Here is a 26,261-nt window from a genome sequence, read left to right as displayed (position 1 = left end):
TCAGATCTCCTCCTATCAGGCAATTGCCAGAAAACCTCCAAAGGGATCAACGCAGAGCGGCTGATCCTACCTTCTCGGTTAAATAGTAGACAGACTGATAAATCTAAAGCTTCGGTTTTTGACTCGACTCTTTCTTCATCACAACAAACCAGTCAGTCCCACAAAACTGCAGACTGCAGATTTTTCCTATCCATCCTATCATCACTTGTTAACAACTCACCAAGACGTTTAAATCTCTCAACTTGAGGCAGAGGCTGTCCTCCCGTTCAGAGGGATTACTCCACCGTGTTGCCGTTGGGAACTATGGCATCAGAGGAGCTAACTCTCCTCCCGACAGCTTCACGCTCGGTTCTGAACCGGTCCGGTTCCCTCCCCCACACCCCGTAACTTGTCATGATATAAAGACGCCAACACAACTACGTCATCTGCAAAACATCAAAAATCAGGCCTTAAGCTTCCCTCTCTGCTCCACGGCTACACCTTGAGATCCTGCCCACTACAAACTCTCTTTCGCTCATCTGTAATCTCCCTGCCTTTTGAAATACTCAGAGGCATTTTAAATCATCCACAAGATCTCCGCTTGTATCCTCCTCTGACTTATGACAGACTTGAACTCGGTTTCCTCTCTGCATCCTCGTGAAAACTGACCGAGAAAAAGAATGAGGTCATCGACTGATTTCTTTCCAGCCTTCAACCCCATCGTGGGATTTTTTTTACTATCTAGCCAAATTTAGATCATCTAATAAAGCTCTCCACATTGAAGATTTATTTGCTTAATGCGTTCTTTGACCGTTTTCCAAAAAATATCATAAAAGATGTTACAGTAAGTCTTCTTTATTTCCGTGTTTATCCAAGCGAGACAGAGAAGTGAAAAACCTCAACCTCGCGATGGAGCTCCTGTTTTACGCACGCCATGCCTTGAAAAGCATTTGCTGTTCAAGGCCTTGAACCTTTGCAGATTTTGACACATTACAAAAAAATAAATAAAGGACATTTCAAAGTAAAATGGATGAAGTTTCTACCAGCTTTACACATCTGGATATTAAAATTTCGGCCCATTTCTTGTTCTTGCTCATGCTCAGTCAGAGTGGATAGCGAATGTCTATGAAACTCAGCTGTGAAGCAATGGCACAGACTGTCGATTGGCTTTAGATCTGGTCTTTGACTGGGCCATTTTATCACCATACAAATATATTCCAGTGTATCTCTGGCTGACCTTTTTTTATTATTTATTTGTTTATTATTTTTGGAGCCTCTAAAAATATTTTACTTTGGGTTTCCTGAAGTGTGGGATATTGTTTGACAATTTGTCCACACTGCTGGACTTCTGGCTGCCATTGGTTGCACCAAGTTTGATTTAGGGGGATCAGAGTGAATGCACTGCAATTCAGGTCTTCATGCAGTGTATAGGTCTATTATATTATGCCTCAATGACATCCATCAAAGTTTGTCCTTGTGAAATGACAAAAGGAGACCCTGTAGTTTTATGCCACATTATCTACATCTTTTCCCCAAGTATTTTGTCGTTTTAAACAATCAAAACAATATAAATTGACCTCCTTTTAACCAGATGAGTACAAAACTATGTCTCTGCAGTCAGTGAGTGCAACAGCGGGAGGAAGCTGTGCTAACTTGGCTTGAAGTCGGCGTGCAGCTGCTCCGAAAAGCCGTTCTGACGGATGTTTGTGTGAGCATGTTCATACGTAGATACAAATATCATTTTTTTTGTTTTACTACGCAGGTGTGAGATCAAGTCTGCACCTGTGTGCTGGAGAGTCTGCACGTGTGCGTAGCTCAGGGGAAGGATTGGGTCAGACGTTTAAGAGCAACACAAAAATCTTACCAAGTTTTTCGTTGTTGTCGTTTTTTGGTCTAGTTTCTGTTGCAAATATCTCAGTTAATAAGACAAAACTAACTTACTAGTAACTTCTCAGCAAGATATAGCAACTTGTTTTAAGTCAAAAATGTCTTAATGTTGGTAACAAAATACTAGCTTTAAGTGAAATAATCTAACGTTGGAAGAAGACATTTTAATTTGTGATATGGGGAAAATCTTGCGCCGCTGGCAGATTGTTTCACTTCTAACTCGTACTTTTTCATCAATATTAAGGAATTATTGACATAAAACAAGCATTGAATTTAAAATGAAGAATTTTTTAATTATTGAACTGTTTCAGGAAGCAGTGGTTACCAGATAACCAAAATTGTGCTCATGTCTTATTTTATCGCCTTTTCTAAATTAACAGCTCTTTACGTGTTTTTTTAATGGCTGTGACTCGTTTGATTTTTTTTATTTTTACTAGAAATGTTCACTGTAAATCACACTACTTTTAGCTATACATTGAAATCTGTTGTAATGTATGTTGTTCTGCATGTTGATTGTAATTGTTTTGAGTCCTAACAACTAATCTGCCAGGAAGCTACAGATGCAAACTATATACAGCAAATCTATGTGATGTATAAGTGCAATTCACAAAATTATATCAAAGTCATATCGTGCTGAAAAGTTACTTGTGAGTTAGCCGAGTTTTTGTCTTATTTCAATTGTATTAAGATAATCTTCTCTAGAAACTAAACCAAACATTTTGTGTTTTTGCAGTGAAGGTGATGGAAATCACAAGGTGTCTCGTTTTGTGTTTCTGTTTGAGCAACAGTAGGATGGGCTTGGATGAAGATTATTGTCTTTTTTTTATTTTTTTATGAACGTTGGAAACCAACAGGCCGAGCGTTCTGGCTCCTTTCCCCTTAAAGTGTCGGCGGTCAAGTAGATTTATTGGTTTTGTGTATTTTCAAGGTATCCGTTTGACTAAACGCGCCTGTCTTTTGTAGGCGCGGTGGCAGCCTTCGTCACCACCCCTCTCGACGTGGCGAAGACCAGGATCATGCTGGCCAAGGTACACGCTCTGCACACGCACACACGAGCTCCTCCGGCAGCTGCTTTTAAACACCGCTGTCAGGTGATGCCTCGCAGGCAGGGAGCAGAGCCACGGACTGGGCCCGCAGCCCGAGCGCATTTCTCCGGTGTCAGTGGGGGCGAGGGGGCAGAGCAAGCCGAGGTAGAACCGGGACAGCGCACATCCATCACCTGCTTGGGGGAGGCAGGAGAAGGGGGGGTGTGGATAGTATTTTGGGGGGGGAACAGAGGAGGCAGGGACATGTTTGTGTGCATGGCTAGTGTTAAGAGTGAGGACTCATTTCTGCTACGAGGGAGTTTCCATCGCGGTGCTGCATGTCATGCAGAGGTGAAGCCAAAGCAGGCTGTCCCTGCTGTTAACTCCCCCCACCCTCCTCCTCCTCCTCCTCTGTGTGGTGATATTCCTCCTCTTTCTCACTACCTTTTTCTCTTCTGGCTCCGTCCAACTGTACGTCTGGCTTCTTTCAAGGTGTCCTGCATGCGTATGTGAGCAGGACACCCCCATCTCTCTCTCTCTCACACACACACACACACACACACACACACACACACACACACGGACTGTCCTTGGAGAAGACACAGTGTTCCATTTCCACCCCCATCCCAACTAATGAGACTGGAATCAACAAAACAATTGGACAGGCTTGGATCTCTGACGAGAAGCCGTTGGCTGGAGGTGGAACTGCACGGTACAAAAGCTTCCAGTAAACTTCATCTGACAGGCAGCTGCTGTAATCTAACCACCCGCTGAGGGCTCTGCCTGCAGCACAGGTCCAGCTATAACTTTATAAGGCCAAGATTTCTTTATGTTTTTTGGGGGGGGGTTTATTTGCTCTGCAGAAAATTTTAAGCACAAGGAAGCAAAGTTTGGGACGTTTTTTGCTCATCAAGGGGAAAAAAAATATGATCACGTCCTTTTGACTGAATTCAGTAGTTACTATAAGATATATGTTTTATGATGTCAAATTACCTTCTGATGTCATTTATTAGACTATTGTTTACTAAGGAAAATGTCATGAGCTTTGATACGGCTTTTTACAAAGAGCAGGGTCCTTATGTGGTCTGGACTGGAGTTTAGATTTACGGGCCGACCCGAACCCGACCCCAAATTCTGGCTTCTGTGGCTCTTTTAATACGCCTGCAATACATACAGCACACAGAAAACCAAGTGAAAATGTGCAACATGAAGTTGATAATCTACTTATTAACTTCATGTTGATAGTTTCACTTGCTCCACTCAAGCAGCAGCAGCAGGATAGGATCCTGTCAGCCACACGTCCCAGATGATTCACACTGATTCAACCTGCCTTTACAACAAGTGACAAAATGGAGCTGGAGGACGTTGGAAAAAAAGCAGAAAATGAATTGAATTATTTTTCAACGAAAGCAATAAACTCTTTAGGTAAAATAATGGTGGGTTTAGTTGTTAGTTCTAAGTTAAAGTGAATTGGCTCTGACACAATGCCTCTGGGCTCGGGCTGAGTTGGGTTAGATATAATCTTTACTGTGGTCAAATCTGGGTAGATTTTTTTATTTAGGTTCTTCTTTTTTCTATTATTTAGAAAAAAAAAACCTTGGAAAAAAAGAAAATGTATTCTGGAAACAGACACAATGTGGCCAAAGTATTGGGTCAGCCCTCCAAATCAGTGAATTCAGTCATTCCTATCATGTCCACGGTCACACGCGTATAAATTTCAATAAGTTTGAGTCTGTCCCCCTTCTGTTCCGAAGCCATTTTGGGATCGGCCAACATCAGTGTCTGACCTCACAAATACTCTGCTGTAAGAATGTAGCAAGATTGCAAACCGGTGCACTCCATGAAGTAATTGAAGCATGGATTATTTTAAAAATGAGGTTGCACAAAGACTGTAGGCATCATTTTATAAGTCAGTTATTTGAAATTATATTTTAATAAACACAAATAAATTGAAAATGGATCTCTTATCACTTTTTACCAGCCAGCTCTTTAGATGCCAAATTACAGAATCCATTCCAAGCTCCAAATTGAAAGTGTAAATTATCATCCAGAATCTAAACACATTTTTACAACTAATACATTGCAAATTATTCTAAATTGTCTAAGTGTCGCTTCACATCATCAACGCAGGTTCAGAGCAGAGCAGAACTGGTGTGGACGGTTTGGATCGGACAAACCGCAGGAAGTCTGAGGGGCTGGAGCTCGGTTTCCTCACCACACCGGATAGAAAGAAAGGGTCGCGTTGTACAGTCGGCAAAACAGGCGACCATCCAGGGACCCAGCTGGATGTGCGAAAGCCTCCACAGCAGGACTCCGACTGCCTGCTTAGCCACAGCGCTGCTGCAGGGACCTGTGTGTGTGTGTGTGTGTGTGTGTGTGTGTGTGTGTGTGTGTGTGTGTGTGTGTGTGTGTGTGTGTGTGGACGCCCTGTTCCTTCATTCCCTCTTTCCATCGTTCCATAGCCATAAAGGAAAAGAAAACTTGTCGGGGGGGAGAGCAATTTCTCAGCAACCTGTCTCCAACAGAAACACGGGGAGACTGGGTGTTTTTCCTCTTCACGTGGAGGAGAGAAGGTCCTGCTATCAATGTAACAGATCACATTTTATAGACAAACCTTTATTCCATTATGCTCTTTCTTTTGTTCTATTTTACTTTCTTTATTTAAAATAGACAATGTGCATTATTTAACAAGTGCAACAGAGGCTGATATCCATCTTGGCAGGTTGATGGTACAAGACAAGATCACAACATCAAATCACGATGCGTCAAATCACAAAATTATGAAGACTGTGATTCCTAATTTTTCCAACTGAAATGTGGAAGAACTAAAATCAAAATCACTAATACACGAGCGAAGAACAGAGGACCAAATATAGAACCCTGAGGTACTCCAACAGTACCAGCAACCACTTTAGAAAATCGTCAATCTGTATGAAAAGGTGATTTTTGTTCAATACTCCGGTATGATTTCATCAATCGTTTTATCTTTGACATTTGGCCTCTTTGTCGTTCCTCTTCTTTAACCTCCTGCTGTTCCACTCAGTCGGCTGCAGTGATGGATGAAGAAAACTCTCTGCTCGGCTCGTCTGCAGAGCGTAAATAACAGCAGCAGGTTGATGGATGTTGGGGAGGACCAGGAGAACTTGAGTGTTTTTCTTTTTTTTTCCCCTCCCTTTTTGGACGGGTCCAGTGGTGGTTGCTGGAGGTGACACCTGTGCTGACACAGCTGTCCCAGTCCAGAAAACGTTGTAGGGGAGAGGCGAAGGAGGGAGGCAGCTGAAGGAATCTCCGCCAAGGCAGAGCAAACCGAGTGCCTGTCCGAGGAGCAGGAAGGGAGCGAGGCAATCCATCCGTCATCACACCTCTATTTGCTCTCTGTCCTCCTGCAGGCGGGCTCAGCCACGGCGGGCGGCAACATCCCGATGGTGCTCTGCGACGTGTGGAGGAGCAAAGGCTTTCCAGGGTGAGGATGTCTCTCTTCAGTCTGCTGAAAACGTGATCGACTTGTCAAACAAACAAAGAAAGCGGTTTCATCCTCAGGAAACCTCCAGTTTTTTTGTTTTTTTTTTACGTGACTCCGTTCAGCTGCCCCTCCTCCGCCTCCCCGGCACACAATGGAGCGCGTCCACACAAGAGAGCGGTGTCCCCGGGGGGACCGGATGGACGGGGGCGGATTTACGGCGGCGGCTGAAAAATGAGATGCATAAAAGCTTTTTGCTGCAGACTCACTCTATCGTCCTATTGATTAAGGTGTTAGAAGGGCCAAGTGGACGGGTTTATTTGAGTGTTTTGATGTGTTTATGATACGCGCCGGACAAAAGGGGCCAGGTCTAATGGGGCCTCAGAGGGCCGCCTGTGCTAAAACAAACCCTCAGCTGTGGTGAATAATGGGCCACTTGTGTACAAGCCACCATCAGTTAGTCGGGATGCGTCTCAGCTTAATGCTCACAGCGTTTGGGTCCGCCCCCCCCCCCTTTGTCTCTGTCACACACACACACACACACACACACACACACACACACACACACACACACATTTGTACTGTACCTTCCAGACAGAACTATTCATACAAAATTTGTTCCCCCCCACACACATTTTTTCACGTTATGATAAAATCTGAAAGGTGTGGCACACATTTGGAGCCGGCCGTCTTTACTTTGATGCCCCTAAATAAAATTCAGATCAACCACCTGCTTTCACAAGCCAGCTGTTATTTTTTATTTTTTTCATTCGTTTGCATTTTAAAATGAACAAGCGTTTTGAATGGAAAAAAGTAGTTGGAAGAAAAAAATCTTACTTTGCCTACACCTACTCTCAAAAGTCAATTCGCTATACCATAAGCAACTGTAAGTGTCAGTCAAATGTGCTAGAAGGTCTCTAGCATGTGCGAGAATGGCCTAGTCAAAGTTCAGAGCTAAATCCAATTAAGAATTCGTGGTAAGACGAGTGTTTACACGCACTCTTCATCTGGTCTGTGCTGAGTTTGAGCTATTCCAGACGGTTTTTTTGTGTTCAATACCAACTGAAATACAAGTATTTCAGTTGGTGGAAACATAAACCAAAAGACTTGCAAATGTAATTGTTGTGAAAGGTTTTTCATCTGACAATTCTTTTGTGAGATCAAACAAAAAAAATTGTGGAGGTTTGTGGTTGTAACAGGAGCAGTCCTCTCTACCGTTTAGCTTCTTTATGTTGCAGTGGCTCATTTATCTGAAACCTAGTTTTGTTTAAAAAGAAGTTTTTGTTTTCGTGAGCAGCAAGGACGCTGTCAAACGTCAGCAGTAGCCTCAGTTTGGCTGCTCCACTCCACTCGGAGATGTTTGGAGTTGTTCTTCCCTTCCTGTCTTCTCTCTAACCTTATCCAACTCGTCCTGGTCTTCGCCATACCTGTGGAACATACATGTGTATGACGCTCCACAACACGCCAAACACATGCTTTGTTTCTCAATGTAAGTCCTTAGAAGGCAGTCGGACGCATCCGATGGAATGCTGTAACAAAGGTGTGTGTGTGTGTGTGTGTGTGCGTGTGTGTGTGCGTGTGTGTGTGTGTGTGTGTGTGTGTGTGTGTGTGTGTGTGTGTGTGTGTGTGTGTGTGTGTGTGTGTGTGTGTGTGTGTGTGTGTGTGTGTGTGTGTGTGTGTGAAGTATAAGGTTAGAAGCTGTTGTTCTCCAGGGCCAAAGGCCTGCTTGTTGCACCGGTGCATGCCTGATACAAATTGCTGGGGCTTTAAAGCTGTAATTATGGTAATGGGCCCAATTGCAGTGTAGTGAAGCTCTAAAGTGCTTCCATGTGTGCGCTAAACCCCAGAGACCCTGACTTAGCAGGGAGCGCTGCAGCCTACCTCCCCCTCCCCCGCCCTCCTTAAGCCTCCAACAGTAACCTGCAAAATACCCACGCTGCACCGGGAGTCAAGTCAGGACTACAGACTAATGGCCGGCACGACCTGAAGCGTTTTCAGATTCACTGCTTATGCAAAACGTAGGGGAGGATATGCAAACGCAGCGAAGCCACCGCACACGGCCTCCTGGAGATGCCGAGCTCTAATTGTACCTTTTCTTCTTTTTTTGTGTGTGTGTACTTTTTTTTCCCCGATTAAGGTTTTAGGTTTTTATTCAGGAAGCCTTTTTTTCTGATTTAAAGGCTGGAGCTTTTCAGAGCAGAGCAGCTAAAAGTCAATGAAATCCGGGTTGGTTTTTTTTTTGTTTGTGTTTTGTTTTTGTCTAATATTTTCTGCATCAACTAACTAAATTTAAAAAGTCATGTCAACACATACTGGTAGGTCAGGAGCCTGGTGTACTTTGCTGGAATGTTCTGAAATCCAAAAACATTTTTTTCCGCCTGTTTTGTACCTCGTACTGAGCCAGGTGGTTAATCCTTTTTGGTTTGTGAGACTGTTAAAAAAAAAAAAAAAACCTTTGCAAGTTAGTTGTTGCGATTCGGCCGTGTTTCTCTTTACAATCTTTTGTTTGGCCCAACAGGCAGCTAATTTAGATCAAAAAGGACACGGATGGAAGGTTAAGTGGAAGGAAAAACACGCAGTAGTCAGTGTTTGTTCATTTGTTGTTCCTCTGTTTTATTTACTTGCTGGCCAATGAGGCTTTTCTCGCTGACGTTGTCTTCCAGCTGTAAAGTCCCTGCGTTTGGCACTTATCGCTTGCTGTAGTTGTGACTTTAATTCATTGATGAGCTTGAAACTGTTCTCTCCATTAAAGAACGCGGAGCTATAGCTAAATTTAGTGTTTCATTAAAAAAAAAATCAAAAACATCTGTTCAAACGTAGAAGCGTGTTAGCCGCTGCATAACTGATTGTTTCTGGATTTATTTAAAAAGTGAAAATGTGCATCACAAACTATGCCAGGGTTAGCCATAAAGGCTATTTTTCATCTTTTTCATCTAGAAAACGTATTGCACACTGAGCGATGAATAGAAATGCAATATGTTGCAGGGCAATTGAGACAAATTAAGAAGCTTCTTCTATCAAAAAAGGGAAAAATAAATAAAAAGCATTTTTACCAGGTTACAAATTTAAAAGGAATAAATCTGTGACCTGTTCAATACAAGCAACATATAAAAAAACAGAATGAAAATAAGAATCGTGTGATCCGGTTCTGCACACTTAAATTAATGAAAAAGAAAAACAACATCTGCTGACGTCCTGCCGTCTGATTAATCTTGAGAAAAACGCAGAACATAGAAAATAGTCCCACTTTCAAACATCATTCCAACTGCAAAGCACGGCAGTGGTGGTATCAGAACGCGGGACGACACGGATCAGTTTTACACGCATACTTAAAAAAAAAATCACGAAAGCAGAACCAAACGGTTCCACCAGCGCCAAGTCATTTTCTCTGAGCACACCTCTGTTCTCGCACACACACACACACACACACACACACACACACACACACCACACACACACACACACACACACACACACACACACACACACACACACACACACACTCGTCTATGAGCTATTTCTGACCCCGACTCCTCAGGGAGAGGTGATTGGCCGGCGGGATGCGTCGGAGGGGGAAATGCTCAGCGGGGAATGTCTGAGTCCTGGCCCGGCTCTGACGTCGCCCGGCGGTCCACACAGGTGGGCCTGATCCCAGACAGGAAATGGAACTCGGGCGGAGAGCTGAGACGAAACAACAGCTTGGCGTTCAAAAGCAGCTCTCTCCTCGCGCTGCTGCTGGGCGTTCCAGTGATCCAGATGACTAAGTGGAAACTTTTGAGAACTTCATTTCTTAAAGTGTGACTCACTTTGAGAAAACAAACAAAAATTGTTGGATATTGTTCCGTAATTGGTGTTTAGTGCTCCCTCTGGTTGCGACTGCAGCCCCAGAAGAGGCCAAATAGCAACAGTAAGGCAAGTCACGTTTAGGTGGTTTGAAAAATGGGAATGCAATGAGTGTGAACAGGTTTTTTTTTGTTGTTTTTTTAAGACTTCCAGCACATTAGCTGATCATTTTAATGCCAAAATGAGGTACAAAAAACAGCGTCGGTGACACGGGAGGTTTTACAGCGTCGAGCTTTGGCCGCATCTTGCTCTTTTTGGTGCCAGATGTGGTTATATTTGGAGAAAAGGCGGAGGCTGCAGAGGGATACTTGAAACCCAATTTGGTTTCAAAAAAGGGAAGGCAAAAACATCTGAAATATGAAAGTATTTTCAGAAGACCACCCACGCTCCGTCGAGAAGGAGTCCATCGAGCTAATGGCATGGCGGTGACTCAAAGAAACATATTTGGCTTTTCAAAAGAAAACACGTCTTAATGAAGGTCTATTTACGTGATGAAGTAGGACGGGCGAAAAATGTGAAACGAATGCCAACGTCGTTAAAATAAACCGTCTGAGAACAACAAAATTTAATGTGAGCGTTGAGGATTCCTGTTTTGTTTTTTTTGTTTTTTTTTACTTTGTTGGAAAAAAAAAGTGGAAACTGCTTAATGACTTTGGAGGAAAAAGGGGGCAAAAATATTCACAGTTTAACTCGATAAAAGGAATATTTTTGGCATAATGACGCGGCAGCCAAAGTATAAACGCCGACGTTCTGCGAAGATTTGTGAACAAACAGAAACACAAAGACCGAAGAACAATCCCCAAAGTCAAAGCAGGTTTTTTCTTTCTTTTTTTCTTTTTGACAAAACTGCAAAGCAACGGGATTGCACATCTTAAATACAAGGTCCGCTGTTTATCTTCGAAGCCATGATAAGGACCTCTGGTAACTCTGGAGGAGCTGTAGAGACCCAGAGCTCAGGTGCTGACGTCGCTGACGGAACACAAAACCTTTTTTGCCTGGTTTTTAGGGCAAACGTCCTAGTCTGCTTAAAATAAGAACGAAAAAAAAAACTAGCTTAGAAGTAACTTTTCGGTGAGATATAGAGGCTTGTTTACGTCAATGATTAACACCGATTCAAAAGAAAAACCCACTTGGTGGAAAAATAGCTCAAAAACTACTCATTGTTTTGCCATAGCAGCTGACGGCAACGCAACTTGCGTCCGGATTCGGCACCAAAACACTCAAACAATGAGCCACATAGAACAGAACATTCAGTTACGGTTTTATGTTTTCATGCTCGGTGTGCATTTTGCTCTCATGGACGCTGTGGTAGAGGAGCTGATTTAAACACCTGCTTCACTGATCTGTCGGTTTGCGTTCAGGTCGCCCTTTTTATTTCTAAGCTGCACCAAAACACCACAGCACATCTATTTGTTCAGTTTGTCAAAGTCCAGCACAACTTTCCCTCTCTCTGGGGGCGAAACAAGGAGTCCAGTTTAAAATGATATTGGAGCTCGTTTAAGAATATCGTGATACATATCACGTATCGTGATATTATAGCACAAATATATCTAGACGTTAGATTTTCCTCATGTCCCCCAGCCCTAGCTGGAAGTAGCAGCCTATATTTTGTTTGTTTGTTTAATGTTAAAATATGAAGCTTCCATATTTTGACAAAAAAGTTATTTTTAATTTAGTTTCTGATAAGATTTTGTGCTTTTTGATTCAACATGATCAGTTATGTTTTCTGAAAGAAAAAAACCAAACAGTTGACGTCATTCTAAAATAGTTCACATCACACATTTTATTTCTGGTTCAGGTTTTTTTTTTAAAAAAAAAGGAGAATAAAAAAGTAATCGCTCAGGTCAAATCTCGCCATATTTCTGGCTTTGAGAGTCGACGAAAAGCGAAGTCTGTTATTGCAGCGATTCAGAGGTGATTTTGCAAAAATGAAAACAGACCCGAAACATAAGGACTAACACTCCCACGCAAATGATAAACGCAGACAGGCTTTTTATTTATTTTTTATTTTTTATGTGCGGCTGTCAGTTTTTGTTCCTCCTCCTCCCCCCTTGCGCCTGCGAGCCGAGCTCAACGCGCAAGGCAGCCGTCATCCGTAACATCTGGCCCGGGCCGGGGCCAGGCCATGTGAGCGCGGGGGCGTATTGGCAGACGGAAGGTGTCGGTAGGCAAATGCTCGGAGAGAAGAGGAGGGAGAGCGCAGGAACAAAAAAAAAGCGGGGAGAGACAACGCGAGCATGTGTCGAAGAGGTGGATGACGCAGCAGAAACGAGGAGCGGCAGAGAAATCCCGTATGAGTGAGCCAGCTCTGAGGGGAAAGGGGAGGAAGGGCCGGGGTGAGGAAGGGCGTCGGACGGATGGACGGCACACCGACATGTGTGGATGTCATCTGGCCGTTTGTGGAGCAGCAGAGAAAGTGAGAGGAAAGGGGGAAGAAAAAAAAAACTGAGGGATGAGAGTTGCAGCGAGGAACAAAGGTGGGGGGGCTCAAAGCCTGATTCCAAAAGCAGCTGTGTGTGTCAGGAGGAGAGTGGGAGGCTCGGTTCTTGGGATATGGGCGCTCACTCATGGCCCGTAACATCCTCTGACCTCCATAACGTCAACAGCGACTCGTTGGGCCCCCAAGTCAGACCTTAAAAAAAGGAGAAGAAGAAGAAGAATGAGGAAAAAAAAACCCAAAGCTTTATGCCTGACCATTTCCCAGCACCTGAACACCAGAAAGCCGTAAATCAGTCCGGTTCTGCCAAATGTTGAAGCTAAACACGCTGAAACTGTCTGCTAAAAGTTCTTTTGTGGAACTGCTTGTGCTTATAATCGACATGTTTAATGTGGCGCTGTTTGCTCATCCTGTCGTCGTTCATTAAGTTTGGATCGGGATTATATGCCAATTTTTATGAAAGCATAACCATGTCCTCTGACTCACACTTGTTAAACCCAAAAAAAATGTTGCACACTAATATTTAGTTGCACCACCGTCAGCTGTGACACGTCACATGCTCTCTGTGGTATTGGGTCTGATGTCACTCGCCCAGTGTGACGTCGCCTCCGCTCCTAACAACGATAACCAGCGACCGCTCTCAGCGAGCTTCGAATGTCGTTTTGAACTTCGCTCGTCCACTTCCTGTTTTCGAGAAATCAGAATCGAGTCAAATTCGTATCGCCAGGTTGATTCTGATCGCCGAATCTTTTAAAAACATTTTGTTTGCGTCGAACCGGTTCGAAAAGGAAACGCAGTTAAAAACGTCGCAACGGATAAACGAATGAGGAAAACGAGAACAAGTGTAATCCACAAATCCACCGCACTTTTATTGTTTCTATCAGTTGGGAGTTTGTTGCAGATTTTCCTCAAAAATTGTCAAAAACTTTCTCACTTGTGCGAAGCAGCTGCCTCGGTCTTCACTGATGTCAGGTTACAGTCCGTGTTCAAAAAGTCACACCATCATAAATATTTCCAAATTCGTCCCACAGTCACATTGTTTAATTTTAAGAATCCACTGATGTTTTAACGATTTGTGACCAGGTTTATTTTTATCAATGCATTCTGGCACAACCGGCCCTTTAAGAGCAGTCGTGATCCTGACTTGGCCCCAGGACCAAAAGTGAGTTTGACACCCCCGTGTTGGGGGTTCCTCAGGGAACAGAGAGCGAAAAGCCTCAGCTGTGTCCGTTTCTTGACTTCTTCTCCAGAGAAGGTGACGCCTCATGATCTCCGTGTGTTTCCCCCGCAGGCTGTTTGCAGGCAGCGTCCCGAGGACGGCCTTCATCAGCGCGGGAGGCTTCATCTTCCTGGGAGCGTACGAAAAGGTCCGCCACACGTTACTATAGCGGGGCTTCAGGGCGCGACCTCCCACCCCACGGCGGACCCTCGCAGCTTGGGGAACGCTACCAGCTCGGTTCCTGGTCCGTGTTCTCCAGGACGCTGCATTCCTGGTGGATAACGTGGAAAAGACATTAGCAGTATTTATCATTCCGTCCCGTCATTTTGGAATGGATTTTGGAATTAAAGACTCTCTTTTATACTTCTTGTGATATTTCACCCTCCAGACTCCGGTCCTGCAAGCGTTTAATGTCCGTTTGTTTAATGTTTTATCCATACTTTTCGTCCCTCTGTTGAGCTCAGCCACCTGCGCCAGAGACCCACCCGGGAGACGCAGCGTTATGTCACTGTGGTTACATTCCGACTAGAGCAAAGCTGACCTCATCCCCACCTACGATGAGCGCCGTCCTTCCCCCTGAGACGCCGCCAACAATGGAGCACTTTGTTGAGTTAACAAGCCTGTGGGGTCGATCCGGAGGCTCGGCCGCTCCACAAGAGATCCTTCATTACAGCTGGAGGTCTTACCTGTCGTGACTTTATTGTGTCTCTTTCCTGAGACAGGTGGGAGACACGGAAGGAGCTGAATGTGTTCATTTTACTGGGTTTAGTTGGTGGAAAATGCAGGATGTCCTCTGAAAGTCTGTTTTAAACAGATATGGGCGTATTAGCATTTAGCATCAAATTTGAGCAAGAAATCAACTGCAGCATGACCAGACCATGAGTCACACCCACAATGCATCAGTTCGTACCTGCTGTTGTGCACGACGTGCGGTGCGTTCTTTCATTGCCGATGTTCTTTCGTTTCTGCAGATCAGATGGCGATGTTTCGCTTCACGATCTGCAGATCAGATCGTGAAGCAAAGTCCTTTAAAGTCCTATTTAAGTCTTTTTTTTTTTTTTTGGATTTGTTGATCAAAAAGATCAACCGGTCACAGACAGATGGGCCTGTCTGTGTTTTCTCAGTCAAATCGTCTTTGCTAATATTTGTTTGACAATCTGAAAGGAGGCGAACACTTTCCCACGATGCCATATCTCTGCGTCGATATGGCAACGCGTCTGCGTTGTGAGCTTGGTACCTGGCTCTGATTCAGATGCTGGGATCCACAACTTTTTCTTGTGGTTCCCATTCGGGAACCACAAGGTTTAAAACGAATTAAGATCAAACGTCTCGTTTTATGTCAGAATAAGAAGAAAAGATTGAATGTTTATCGTTTAGTAAATGGAAATTATTTTGATCATCCTACTGGAGAGATTTAACCTCTATGTCCCTGCTGCCAAGCAACAGTAGTCGGTGTGTGATTGTTGGAGGCCTGGTGGTGGAGGCCTGGTGGTTGGAGGTCTGGTGGTGGAGGCCTGGTGGTTGGAGGTCTGGTGGTTGGAGGTCTGGTGGTGGAGGCCTGGTCAGTCATCCATCTGGAATGTCCATCCTGAGCCTGCAGTCAAAAGCAGAAACTTCCAACGGGCCGCGGCGAGGACGGGGCACCGGAAAAAAAAAAACCCAAACACAATGCCTGCTGTCTTTGGAGCGGCGAGGAGCCAGGAGATATTTCCTGCTGGAGGTTCAGCGAGCGCAAAGTTTGAACTGATGACTTCTCCATCAGAGGAGATGAGGACGCCAAACGCCAACTCAGCTCTTAACATCGCCACGAAACAGGAACAAAAAAAACGACAAACAGGCACAACATCTGTCATCATAGCAAAATGTGATTTTTATTAGACACTTCAATGCCATGTTAGACACTTCACTGTTTTATTTTTATTATTTAGCTTTGACATTGGTACAGACGCTTTGCTTCAATAAATTAGTCTCAGAACATGAACTGCACCTCGCTCTGTCTGTCTCTGTCTGTCTCTCGTCCCTTTAGGGTGAGGGAGGGGGGAAAGTCACCTCTAGGCGTAACAGGAGGACGATGTCCTCCGCCTTACCTCTGAAACTGAAACCCAAAGAACGTGGCCCGTGGTGTGTTCAGGGACTGCGGGAGAAGGCGGTTCGAGCGCATTTTCACGAGCTTCCCGACGGTTCACAGCGTTTACCCTCAAGACGTCATGCGTGTCTGAACTGCAGCGATGGGCGTGGGCGGGATACTGGCCTTTCTGCTACAACAGCAGGTGTGGAAGATTACAGCAGTAACATCATCAAAACAAAGCCCGATTGTAGCTTTCATTGTGAATGTGCCTTATGGGCTATGAGGTTCGGGGGGCGGGGTGGACCCGACACACGGGACACGGCGGAGTCGACAGCGACAAAAACTTCAAACCTTTGGAAGGATAAATGAAAAACTTTGTCACTGGCCATGTATGTCTAGAAGCTCGAAACTGCGCAGGCGCCACAGGAAATGAATGGAGAGGGAAAGACGGCGCCTGGAGATGCACCGATACTTCAGCTGGTGACTGGAATCGGCCGGTTTTCATATTAGCCAATATTTCAAAACTGCCTTCGTTTTCACAACTAATTAACACCAGGCTGTGCTGCCAACACTCCTTGGCATGGAGGTTGATACTGACATAAGACGCAAGACTATTTATATATAAAATGTCTTAAATTCATGTCTCTAAAATTAAGGACTTAAGATTTCTGAAATTGATTTTGAAAAAATATGTTGGCTTTTAGTACGTTAATCACAGGTCCTTACAATTTGGTCTTGGGAGGACTATTTAATTTAGTATTTTATCTTCTTATTTTTACTTAACTTTTCTGTCCCATCCAGTCACACAGGCTCACGTTCTGTGAACCAAAACATACCTTGACTAGCTGGGTTATTTATCTAGAGTGGATACATCACCACTCTGTTGGACGAAGGTCGTACATTTCCATATATAGGCCTCAAATTCTACTCATAACGGTCTTGGAAACTCTAAATTTGAGTTGGTGAAACCTGCAGAAACTCTGGATTAGATGCCAGAATTTGAAATTAAACTTTTCTAAGGAGGCATTTTGACCATCAGTCTCGGTAGGAAACCGAATGGAGCTCGCCGCCTTTTGGAAATCTCAGTTTCGTTTTCGAATTCTGAAAACAAATATTGGCTCTGATCGGTGCATCTCCATTTCTATTGGGGGTCGTTTTTGGCTCTTGCGGCTTCCAGGTGATGACAAAGTTTTATTCCATTTGTCACAATGTCACTGAATTCAACTATCCTAAGAGACACATTAATCCTAGTCGGTTCGGAGCAGCTTTGTGGTAATATGTAGCATAACGACGTCAAACGGGTGGAAAAACATTCGCGCCACATGTCCTGGCGACTTTGGAAAAACCTGCTCTGCCTGGAGCAGGTTCCCCCGAACTCCTGTCGACAGACGATGTGCACGACATCTGCTTGCGAAGAGTTTAAAAAGTGCTTGAGCTGACCGCCTGCCCCACAAACGTACCGAAACGGTTTCACATCGGAGCCCTTCCTTCATACTGCAACGGCGCACAGGCGTTGTGTTTCTGTAAGGCCGTAGCCGATGGCACTTTCCTCTCCGGAAAAACTAAAAACATACCGTCAAGTGCAACCAAGTGTCTTGTTTGCGATGAAGGGTGTACCTGTATTTTTCTCAAAAGATTTCTTTGAAAATTACAAAAAAAAAAATAAATAAAAATCACAGGTTGAATCTTTGATCATGCAATAAGGCACTGCAGCTGGATGTTGGTAGAAGCTGAAAAAGGCTGTTTTTTTTTCCCTAGCAATAAAAATATCACTTCTTTCTTTGCCATGCACATATATTCAAACACTCTTTTGAAAAAGTTATATAATATATAAGAAAACTCTTATGTACAGTCAAAAGTCCCACTGTATATTTCTGTTTCCCTCCCTACTGCACATAATTACACTGTACAAGATTCCCTATGTTTGCATGCTTCAAATGCAAGTCACATTTTTTTTTTTTTTTCTCTTTTTGGCGCTAGAGTTCTTTCTTTAAACTGGTCACCTCCCAAATGAAGGTTTTAAACTATGTACAGCCAATACGCTCGGGCGGGACGCCACCCGCACAAGCTCCATCTTCAGACTCCGGACTCTCTCCCTATTGGTTCCTCCCCGGAATCGCCGTGTCGGTCCTCGGATCCGGGAGGCTCGGGATCGTTCCCCTCGATGTGAGGTAGCAGTTTATTTCCCAGTGCAAAGAAAGATATATATATTTTTTTCTTTTTCCTTAAAAAAAAAAAAGTCCACATTTTGGGGCTTGATTCAGTGTCTGCTAGTCGCTGGCTCTCCTCAGGGGGGCGCTCTCGTTCTGAGAGGCTCTGAGGGCGTGTCCGTTAGGCAGCAGAGTCTGCCTGAGCTCAGGCCCGCAGTCGGTGTCCGTGCGCGGCGGGCGGCCCGTCCCGCCGGGCAGCTTCACCGGCTCGTGGAAGGAGTCGTCCTGCGACGGCGGGCCCGCCGACGTGTGGCCCGCTCTGCTCGCTGCGAGACAAAGACACACAGGGAGGGGAAACGTCAACGACATCGACGGCGGCAAAGACCAAGACAGAAATACCACCAAGTAGAGAAAACAGGTTTGTATTTGTGTTTAGCCTGTTAACTTAATAGTTTGTGAAGACACTTCATTTTTCTCCACTAGATAACTCAAGAGCATCTGCAAATCCCAAAGTTCCAATTTTTAATTGGATTTAGGATGACAGGGCTTTGACTAGGCCATTCTAACACATAAATATGGTTTAATCTAAAGCTCCGAAGCCATTAGTGGCTTTCTAGACTTTCCACAATGGCTAAACTTGATAAACATGGTTTAAAATACTAAATACTTTGAAAAAAATAATTTGGCTGTTCTTTGTGAAACTGAATTAGATTTTCACAGCAGAATGACATTTCAAGTGATGACTTTTTAAAGTCTTTACTGGCTATTTGATGACAATTTTCTTCTAGTCATCAGGTTGGAAATCATACATCTTCTCCAAATATAAAAAAAACCCATAGACGTATATCCATCTTTTTTTTTTTTAAACAAAAAGTGAGGGTTTGTCTTCCCTTTACAATACAAAATAAAATGGCGGGTCTTTAAAAATGACAACAAATTTTCTGTAGTGCATTGTAAGTCGTCTCTTCCACATACTTATCATGGGTTGTGGCAGCGCTTATGCATGAACCAATCATTCAGCTCCAGGAAACTGAACTAAAGGGAGTGGATTGTGAGCACAGAGCTGCGCCGACACGCGGAGTTGAGAATCGGCATCCGAAAGCCAATTCCAATCACATGACTCCCCGGCTAAATCCCGGCGCAGGCCTGCACATGCAGATTGGTTTTCATTTCAGCGTTTTTTGGATTTTTTTTTTTCTCTCTCTCTCACATGTCCTGAGGGACTCTGGTCATGCAATAATGCACAACCAGATGCAAATTGACAAGGACTCCTGAATTTCTCTTCAGTTCTCTGTGAGCTCACCTGATGTAAGCGATATTCCTGTGAGAGTAAAGCTTCAGGAATTCAGCTAAATTTATGGCTTACTGTTGGCATTTTTTTTTTCCTCCAAGCAATGAGAACAAAGAAAAAAAAAAACTTTCCAGATCTGCACACGAACCTCTTTGCTCGTTGTGACTCCTCTCTATCGTGTCGTGATTTTTGGGGAAAGCGGATCCTTGCGTGTCCTTTCGGTTTCCGTGGGGAGTGCCGTTGCAGAGCGGAGCGGCTGCGTGCGACCCCGTGTCCCTCGGTTCCCCCGGGTAACACTCAGAGTAGGACGGCGGTCCCAGCAGCTGCTGCTGCTGCTGCTGCTGCTGCTGGTACTCGCCGCCGTATCCCTGAGCCAGGTAGTCGACGTCGTTGGAGTAACTGTTGCCGGTCTCCATGCAGTCTGTGCACACCACCGCTCTGTTGAAACCTGCAGCCGCAGAGGAGGGAGATAAATCATTTGAAGGCAGTAAATTGTGTTAAGAGTGTCTGCTGGGAGTTATTTACGACTCTGAGCAGGCTCTCAGACACCGGAGGCTGCTGGCAGAACAAATATTTGGAGAAACGAGACAGCGGTGGGCGGACTGATGGGTACCTGAGGCGTCCACGATGTCCCCGTTGGGCTGCGGTCCACCTCCGGCTTCCACGCGAATGCACACGTCCTGCCGCTCGGACAGCGTGCCCTGAGACGACAGGTAGCTGGGGACGTCCGGAGGGACGATCGTCTCGTCTGGAGCGAACAAACGGAGACGTTAGGAACCGCAATCCATCCGGTTCCTCTCTGGTTCTTGGTGCTGAACTCACCCGTGTTGGTCACGCTGCACTCCTCGCTCTTCTTCCTCGTCTGGTAGATGATGAAGACCCACACCAACGACGTGGCCACGATGCTCGTCACCACGGCGATGACGATGATGCCAATGGTGACGGTGCTGCTGAGGCCCGGCGGCAGCACACACGTGCCCCTGGGCTGAGTCACGGCCAGCTGGCTGTGGGCGCGCGCCGTGCCCAGCGTGTTGGACATGAGGCAGGTGTAGCGTCCGGCGTCCTCCGGCGAGGCGGCGCCGATGACCAGCAGCTGGTTGCCCGGGGTGAAGTAGTGGCGGTCGGAGGGTCGCAGCGGCTGGTCGTCGCGCAGCCAGGTGATTCGCGGGGGTGGACTGCCAACGGCTTTGCACTGTAGCACCACCGTGTCGCCCTCCGCCACACGGTGGTCCTTCATTTCCTGTGCCAGGCTGGGAGTCGCTGCAGAAACAGGAAGGAGGAAAGGAGTTGGAATTTGATGCAGTATTTTTTTTCTCCAGTTACCAAATTATATCTGACTCGGAATAGCAGGATTCATTTTAAGTTTCCTTGGGTGCCACTGACACAGATGACAAGATATTAGTTGGAAAGCAACTCAGGAAGTTTTAACATTTAGTCTCTAAACAACAAGAACATTGACTTAAACCCCAACTTGGGGCCTTTTGGTCATTTCACAGTGGCTCTCGTTGACTTACCTAAAAATTGTGAAGAATGAATAAATAATTGCACAAAATTTCCACCATAGTATGACTGTAAACATCTACAGTTCTTCCTGTCATTAGGTTGGAGGCTGAACCAGCATCAACCATCTAATATTTTGTTCTGGAACTGAGACATTCATAAATGTATGAACAACACTTATGGTTGTTATATTCTGACATATTTCAGTTTCTTATTTACTTGTGTATAATTCTTTTTAAACAAATTTGGCAAAAAAAAAAAGTGAAATATTATCCCACATTTTTCTCAATGTGCAGAAAACATTACAAGTTTTCTGCTCCATATTAATACAGTAGAACGTGGCAGGATCCCAGAGAAAAGCCCCGTCTCATTCAACAACGGTCCTCCTCCACCTCATCGACTGTGGCATCAGTTAACGTTTTATCACAACACACTAACAAGATTTCCTCTGCGGGAGAATCCTCTGTGGAACAATGCAGCCAGTGTGTCTCTGAGTGACTTTTACATTCTGGAGAATGAACTGCATTGAATTCTGTGCAAGAGAGAGAGAGAGCATGTGTGTGTGTGTGTGTGTGTGTGTGTGTGTGTGTGTGTGTGTGTGTGTGTGTGTGTCTGTGTGTGAGGGTCAGCCACTCAGACTCGACACTTCCCCTCACGGTGGGACACAGATTAAGAGATCTCACTTAACCCACTTCAGCCTCCCCCATTTTTCTTCTATCTATACTTTCTCCATCTCCATCAATCCCTCCCCCCCCTCTACTCCTCCTCTCCCCATACTTCCCTGTTCCAGTTCTCCTTTGCCTCAGACCTCCTCTCTTCCCCCCATCTTTCTTTTCCAGACAGGGGCCCCTCGACTGCAGCCACCATCCCCCTGCACCAACCCAAACATCACAGATTCGGCACACAGGCTCTGTTGATTCAGTGTTTTGCGTTGCCGGGTAGATTAGCAGAGAAGGCGCTAACCTAAATCTAAAAGTTTGAGAATAATGGGGGGATTTTTCCCCCCCTTTTTTTTCTTCTTGCTTCAGAGGACTGCATTGCTCATCTAAACACAAAGATGTTGTGTGTGTGCTGCACTGCTTACAGGAGTGAAGTCTGTTTTGTTTGCTGAGTAAACCAACCAATAAACTGGGAGCAGTGAGGCCTGCGGCGAGGTAGTCCCTCCCACTGAGAGGAGTGAAGGGGGTGGGAATGCCTAACAAACGCCCCTCTGTGAGAACCCCCCGTCCACACTCTGACCCCTATCCGCGACCTCTCACCCCTGACCCGCAGCACGGTCGCAGCTGCCGAGAAAAGAAAAATAAAAAAGCTCTGCATTCTGACCGATTCCCAACCGAGCGCCCGGCTATTTCCACACGCCGCCGTGGGAACCTCTTACCCAGGACGGTGAGGGTGGCGTTGGCCGACACGGTGCCCGCCGTGTTCTTGGCCGTGCAGCTGTACACGCCCATGTCCTCGGGCTTCACGTCCGTGATGAAGAACACGTCGTCGTCGGGCATGACGTGCATCCGCCGCTCCCGCGCGGCGGGGAAGTCCGTGCCGCCGTCTTTCTGCCAGGCGATCTGGGGCGCCGGGTGGCCCTCGGCGGCGCACTCCAACCTGGCAGTTTGGGTCGTGCGGATGGTGCTGTCCTTGGGAGTCTTCAGGAAAGACGGCAGGACTGTGGAGAAAGGAATAATCAAAGCCTCTGATCTACTCTGAGCAGAACCTTCACTTCAGAATTTAATGGCAGATGTTAAAGATTATTGAGAGATTCACTTCTTTTTCCAGATGTTCTTCGACTTTGTACCCAAAATCTTTCAGCGGAATTCTACAGGAAGCTGTTTTTCTCCGCAGATATTTGTATTAGAAATGCGCCGAACATTGATTTATGGTATATTAGTGTAATAAGAACAGCATTCGAAATATTTCTGTCTAGCCTTCCTCCTGGGAGCTGTCATTAATTATTATTGTAAGAAAAAGAGGTGACATGAGATCACTCACGGTAAAAGAGGATTATTTTACAACCAAGAGATGATGGAGACAACATTTTAAAGTGTCTTTAATACTAAACCACAAATACTAACCGAACTAGCGTATATCCCCTAGAGATTGTGGCTCATTTTATTAAGTTATTTCTGCATGTTCCATTTAAAACACATTAAGAGTTGGAAAAAAGAACTTTTATTATTAATTCTTATTTGTTAAAAGGCTTGCTCTCTCTTGCTTTTTGCTAGCCTAAGTACTTGGAAATGCAATCAAATACTTTTTTTTGGGGGCTTCTGTTGACTTTATCTTAAACTCTTCACTTTTAGCGTTTCTTCACACCTGATTCAAAAAGGCAACATTTGTAGCATTTTCAGCTAGTGCGGTTCGCTTTCTCACTGCAATGAAAGACCTATTCACCTCCTTGCCTGTGGCGGCGCTGCACCAACAACTACTTAAGAAAGCAACAGCAACGCCTCTGAAAAAGAAGTGGGCGCAACTTCTTTCTTTACAAAATGTAAACAAAGATGGAGTAGCGTCAGATTTTAGCGGTTGTAGAAGATCATGAGCCAGTTCTCCCGATAGTACTTCAGACTCTCACAATTGTTTTGGTTCCCTTTAACTAGACAGAAAGAAAAACAAGCAACATGTTCAGCGCATTTCTGGTTTGTACACAAAGACAACTAGTAAAAATAAATACCACCGTCGCAATTCTGTAAATCTCCATTTTCCGAAAGATAGTCAGAAACCTTGTTTTGAAATACAGTCAAATGTATTGATTAGCAAGTTCATGATAGAGATGGTGACCAAGGAAGAGACGGTTAATTTGAGCGAAAGCTGACCAAACAAAGATTAGAAATACTCTGCAGTTTTTCTGTGTTTTAGAAATCATTTTGCTTCTGCAACAACGACGTACCGTTGACAACAACTTGAGCCTTGCTGGAGTAGGTGGAGCCAAAGTGGTTGGTGATGATGCATTGGTAGCGGCCCTCATCGGTGAAGGTGGCGCGCCGCAGGTGCAGGATGGTGGTGTACTCCATCACACCTCCTGCGACGGCCGGCGTGTCGCCCTGAGTGCGCACGTGTGCGAAGTTCTCCATCTCTCCGTGGCGGAGCAGCTCCTGGTCTTTGCGCCAGGCGAACGTCATGGGGGAAGAGCTGCTGCTCGCCGCCGTGCAAGTGAGACGCACGTCGCTGCCTAGCAACGTCACCGTGTTCTCTGGCTGGACGGTGATCTGAGGCTTGGGAAGGTCGTCTGGACAGAAGCGGTGGTGCAAAAAGCAGCTCAGGAAACATATGGCGGCATGTGGGGGTAACCAAAAAAAAAAAGCACACTTGAAAAACCTAACTTACCACACACAAAGCTGTTTTGTGGCGCTTCAAATATGCTGGTTCCTTGCAGGCTCACTGGGTGGGCACAGGTGGCGTTTACATCTGCCTGTAGGCCATGGGCGTGGAGCCAGAAGGGCAACCACTGGAGCTGGCAGTCACAGAGGAAACTGTTGCTCTGGATGAGACTAGAGGAGAGCAGAGCACACTAAATCACCTTTAAGATTATCATTTTCCTTTCATTTCAAAACTGTGCATGACTTTCCATTGGCAGGGTCTCCCCCACTGTAATATAAGCCTGGCGGGTCACCAGGCTTTACTTGCTAAGCTTTGCTTGTTTTATTTATTTTAGGAATTTTTAAGACATTACAGTTGGTGTTTAGGTATTGTTGGTCTTGTCTTCTAATAGCACATAATTACATAGTGATATTTTCAAATTTCTTTTCAACTTTAAACAATTTTTGACTCAAAAACACGGAAAGTTGCAGGACGAGCTCAAGTTTCCTTACCACCAGGCTTAGCTAGATTTACGGACCAAACCCTGCATTGATGTATCATTAAATCTTGATAAAATATCAATTTTGTTGTAACATGCAAAAAAACAGCTCATTTTGAGTGAATTTTTTTTTTGTGTGTGTGTGTAAAAAACAAAAACAAAACAAAAAACAAATGCTGCCACTCACAGGCTTTTGAGGTTCCTCATCTTGCTGAACGCATCGGGCTGGATAGAACGGATGGCGTTGTCACCCAAGTTCCTGTCAACACGGAAAAAATTGGCAAAATCAGTTGTGTGAGGGTTTTATGGTAAGGTGGAAATATTGTTTTTTTTTTCAAGTGCAGGTTAGCTCTGCCATTCATTTAACAAAATCCTTTAAAATAATAAAAAAAAGTCTGATAGGGATTCTGTTTTTACAGCAGAGCTCACCATATGCTCAACAGCTTATGTCGAGGCAAGAAGGGGGAAAAAAAACCTCCATCCAGGCAGAGATTGAGCTAGACTAACGAGACAGAGGCAGCTGGCCGCGCTATCTTCTCCTTTTACAAAGGCCCTATTAAATTGCGAGCAACCTCGCCTCTGCCAGCTACTTTTAGGCAATCTCTGCTCCCCCGCCCTTCCTGGTCTATACACCCAGTCGTTCTGCTGTGGGGTACTCACAGGTGTTCCAGGGTCTCCAGGCCGGCGAAGGCTTTTTTGGCCACCGATTTGATCTTGTTTCCAAACAGAGTCCTGCCGTCGCAGAAACCACAGGGTGTCGATTGATGGAGGGAGCGGAAGAAGAGATGGGAAGACGGCAAGAGAGAGAGATGCACAATTAGTGATGGTGGGTTTGATGAAAGGATTGGGGGTGCTGGAAATGTGAACTGGGTAAAGATTAGACAGGGTGAGGGAGATTAAATGGGTTGCTTTTCAGAGACAACTTTTATCTGGACGCTACTGCTGTTGAATCGATAAATTGATTCTATCAATTAATAGAGTTTCTGTTTATGAAGACTGAATTTTTGGAAAACTCCCAGGAAGCATGAATCACATTAAAGCACATTTTTTTAGAAATATCTTCTGTAATTTCCTAGAAGATAGAAAAAAAAACATCAGATATGTATTTGATTTAGTACCACATGTGTAAGTGGAGCAGATCTGTCTTTTGCTTTTGTTTGCATGAAAAGGTCAGAATCGAATTGTTCATTTTGCCATGGAATAGTTGGATATGCACCATGTCCTTAATAAAGATTAAAGATTAATATATATGGGGGAAAAAATGAAAAACGGATTTGGGTGACATTTCCCTGTTGCGTTCCTTGACATTTGCCTGTTGCGTGAAAGTTGAATTCAAAAATGCAACTTTTTTTTTTTCATTTTAACGTTTTTTTGCAATTCTAAAAAGTTCTTCACTAAAAATAGTGCCCCCTACAGGCCAGGTGTTGAACTAAATGATTGATTAAATTTAGAATGTAAATGTATCCTGCTTAAAATCCAAATCAAAAAAACACAATGCTGAGCATTATGCAAAACAAAAAACAGAAAATGTAGCCCTCACAATTAATGAACTTTTTTCTTTTCAGACATAAAAAAGCGAGAGAAAAAAACCTGGCTAAAACGGTATGAGAAA

General features: G+C 44.7%; 2 protein-coding genes across 7 annotated transcripts in view; one reads left to right on the top strand and one right to left on the bottom strand.

Annotated features, from left to right (window-relative positions):
* slc25a26 (solute carrier family 25 member 26) overlaps positions 1-15,836 on the top strand; it is a 62,058-nt gene extending 46,222 nt beyond the window's left edge. For 2 of the 6 annotated variants that reach the window (XM_055024798.1, XM_055024776.1), the window contains 3 exons: positions 2,830-2,894; positions 6,281-6,354; positions 13,923-15,836. In XM_055024798.1, coding sequence (XP_054880773.1) covers positions 2,830-2,894; positions 6,281-6,354; positions 13,923-14,149 — 366 coding nt within the window. In that variant the 3' untranslated portion in view covers positions 14,150-15,836. The remainder of the gene's footprint in view (positions 1-2,829; positions 2,895-6,280; positions 6,355-13,922) is intronic. The other 4 variants (XM_055024801.1, XM_055024789.1, XM_055024782.1 and 1 more) reach the window with 3 other exon arrangements.
* The window catches only part of lrig1 (leucine-rich repeats and immunoglobulin-like domains 1), a 45,234-nt gene continuing 34,668 nt past the window's right edge, over positions 15,696-26,261 (bottom strand). Inside the window, exons 10-18 of the mRNA XM_055024770.1 lie at positions 25,310-25,381; positions 24,837-24,908; positions 24,178-24,341; positions 23,741-24,079; positions 22,238-22,519; positions 20,182-20,619; positions 19,973-20,107; positions 19,508-19,807; positions 15,696-18,394 (exon numbers count right to left, since the gene is read on the bottom strand). Coding sequence (XP_054880745.1) covers positions 18,189-18,394; positions 19,508-19,807; positions 19,973-20,107; positions 20,182-20,619; positions 22,238-22,519; positions 23,741-24,079; positions 24,178-24,341; positions 24,837-24,908; positions 25,310-25,381 — 2,008 coding nt within the window. The 3' untranslated portion in view covers positions 15,696-18,188. The remainder of the gene's footprint in view (positions 18,395-19,507; positions 19,808-19,972; positions 20,108-20,181; positions 20,620-22,237; positions 22,520-23,740; positions 24,080-24,177; positions 24,342-24,836; positions 24,909-25,309; positions 25,382-26,261) is intronic.

This window comes from Poeciliopsis prolifica, unplaced genomic scaffold (assembly GCF_027474105.1).
Source record: "Poeciliopsis prolifica strain line A6 unplaced genomic scaffold, Auburn_PproV2 SCAFFOLD003, whole genome shotgun sequence".
Taxonomy (NCBI): Eukaryota; Metazoa; Chordata; class Actinopteri; order Cyprinodontiformes; family Poeciliidae; genus Poeciliopsis; species Poeciliopsis prolifica.
This window is presented reverse-complemented; position numbering and strand designations above follow the sequence as displayed.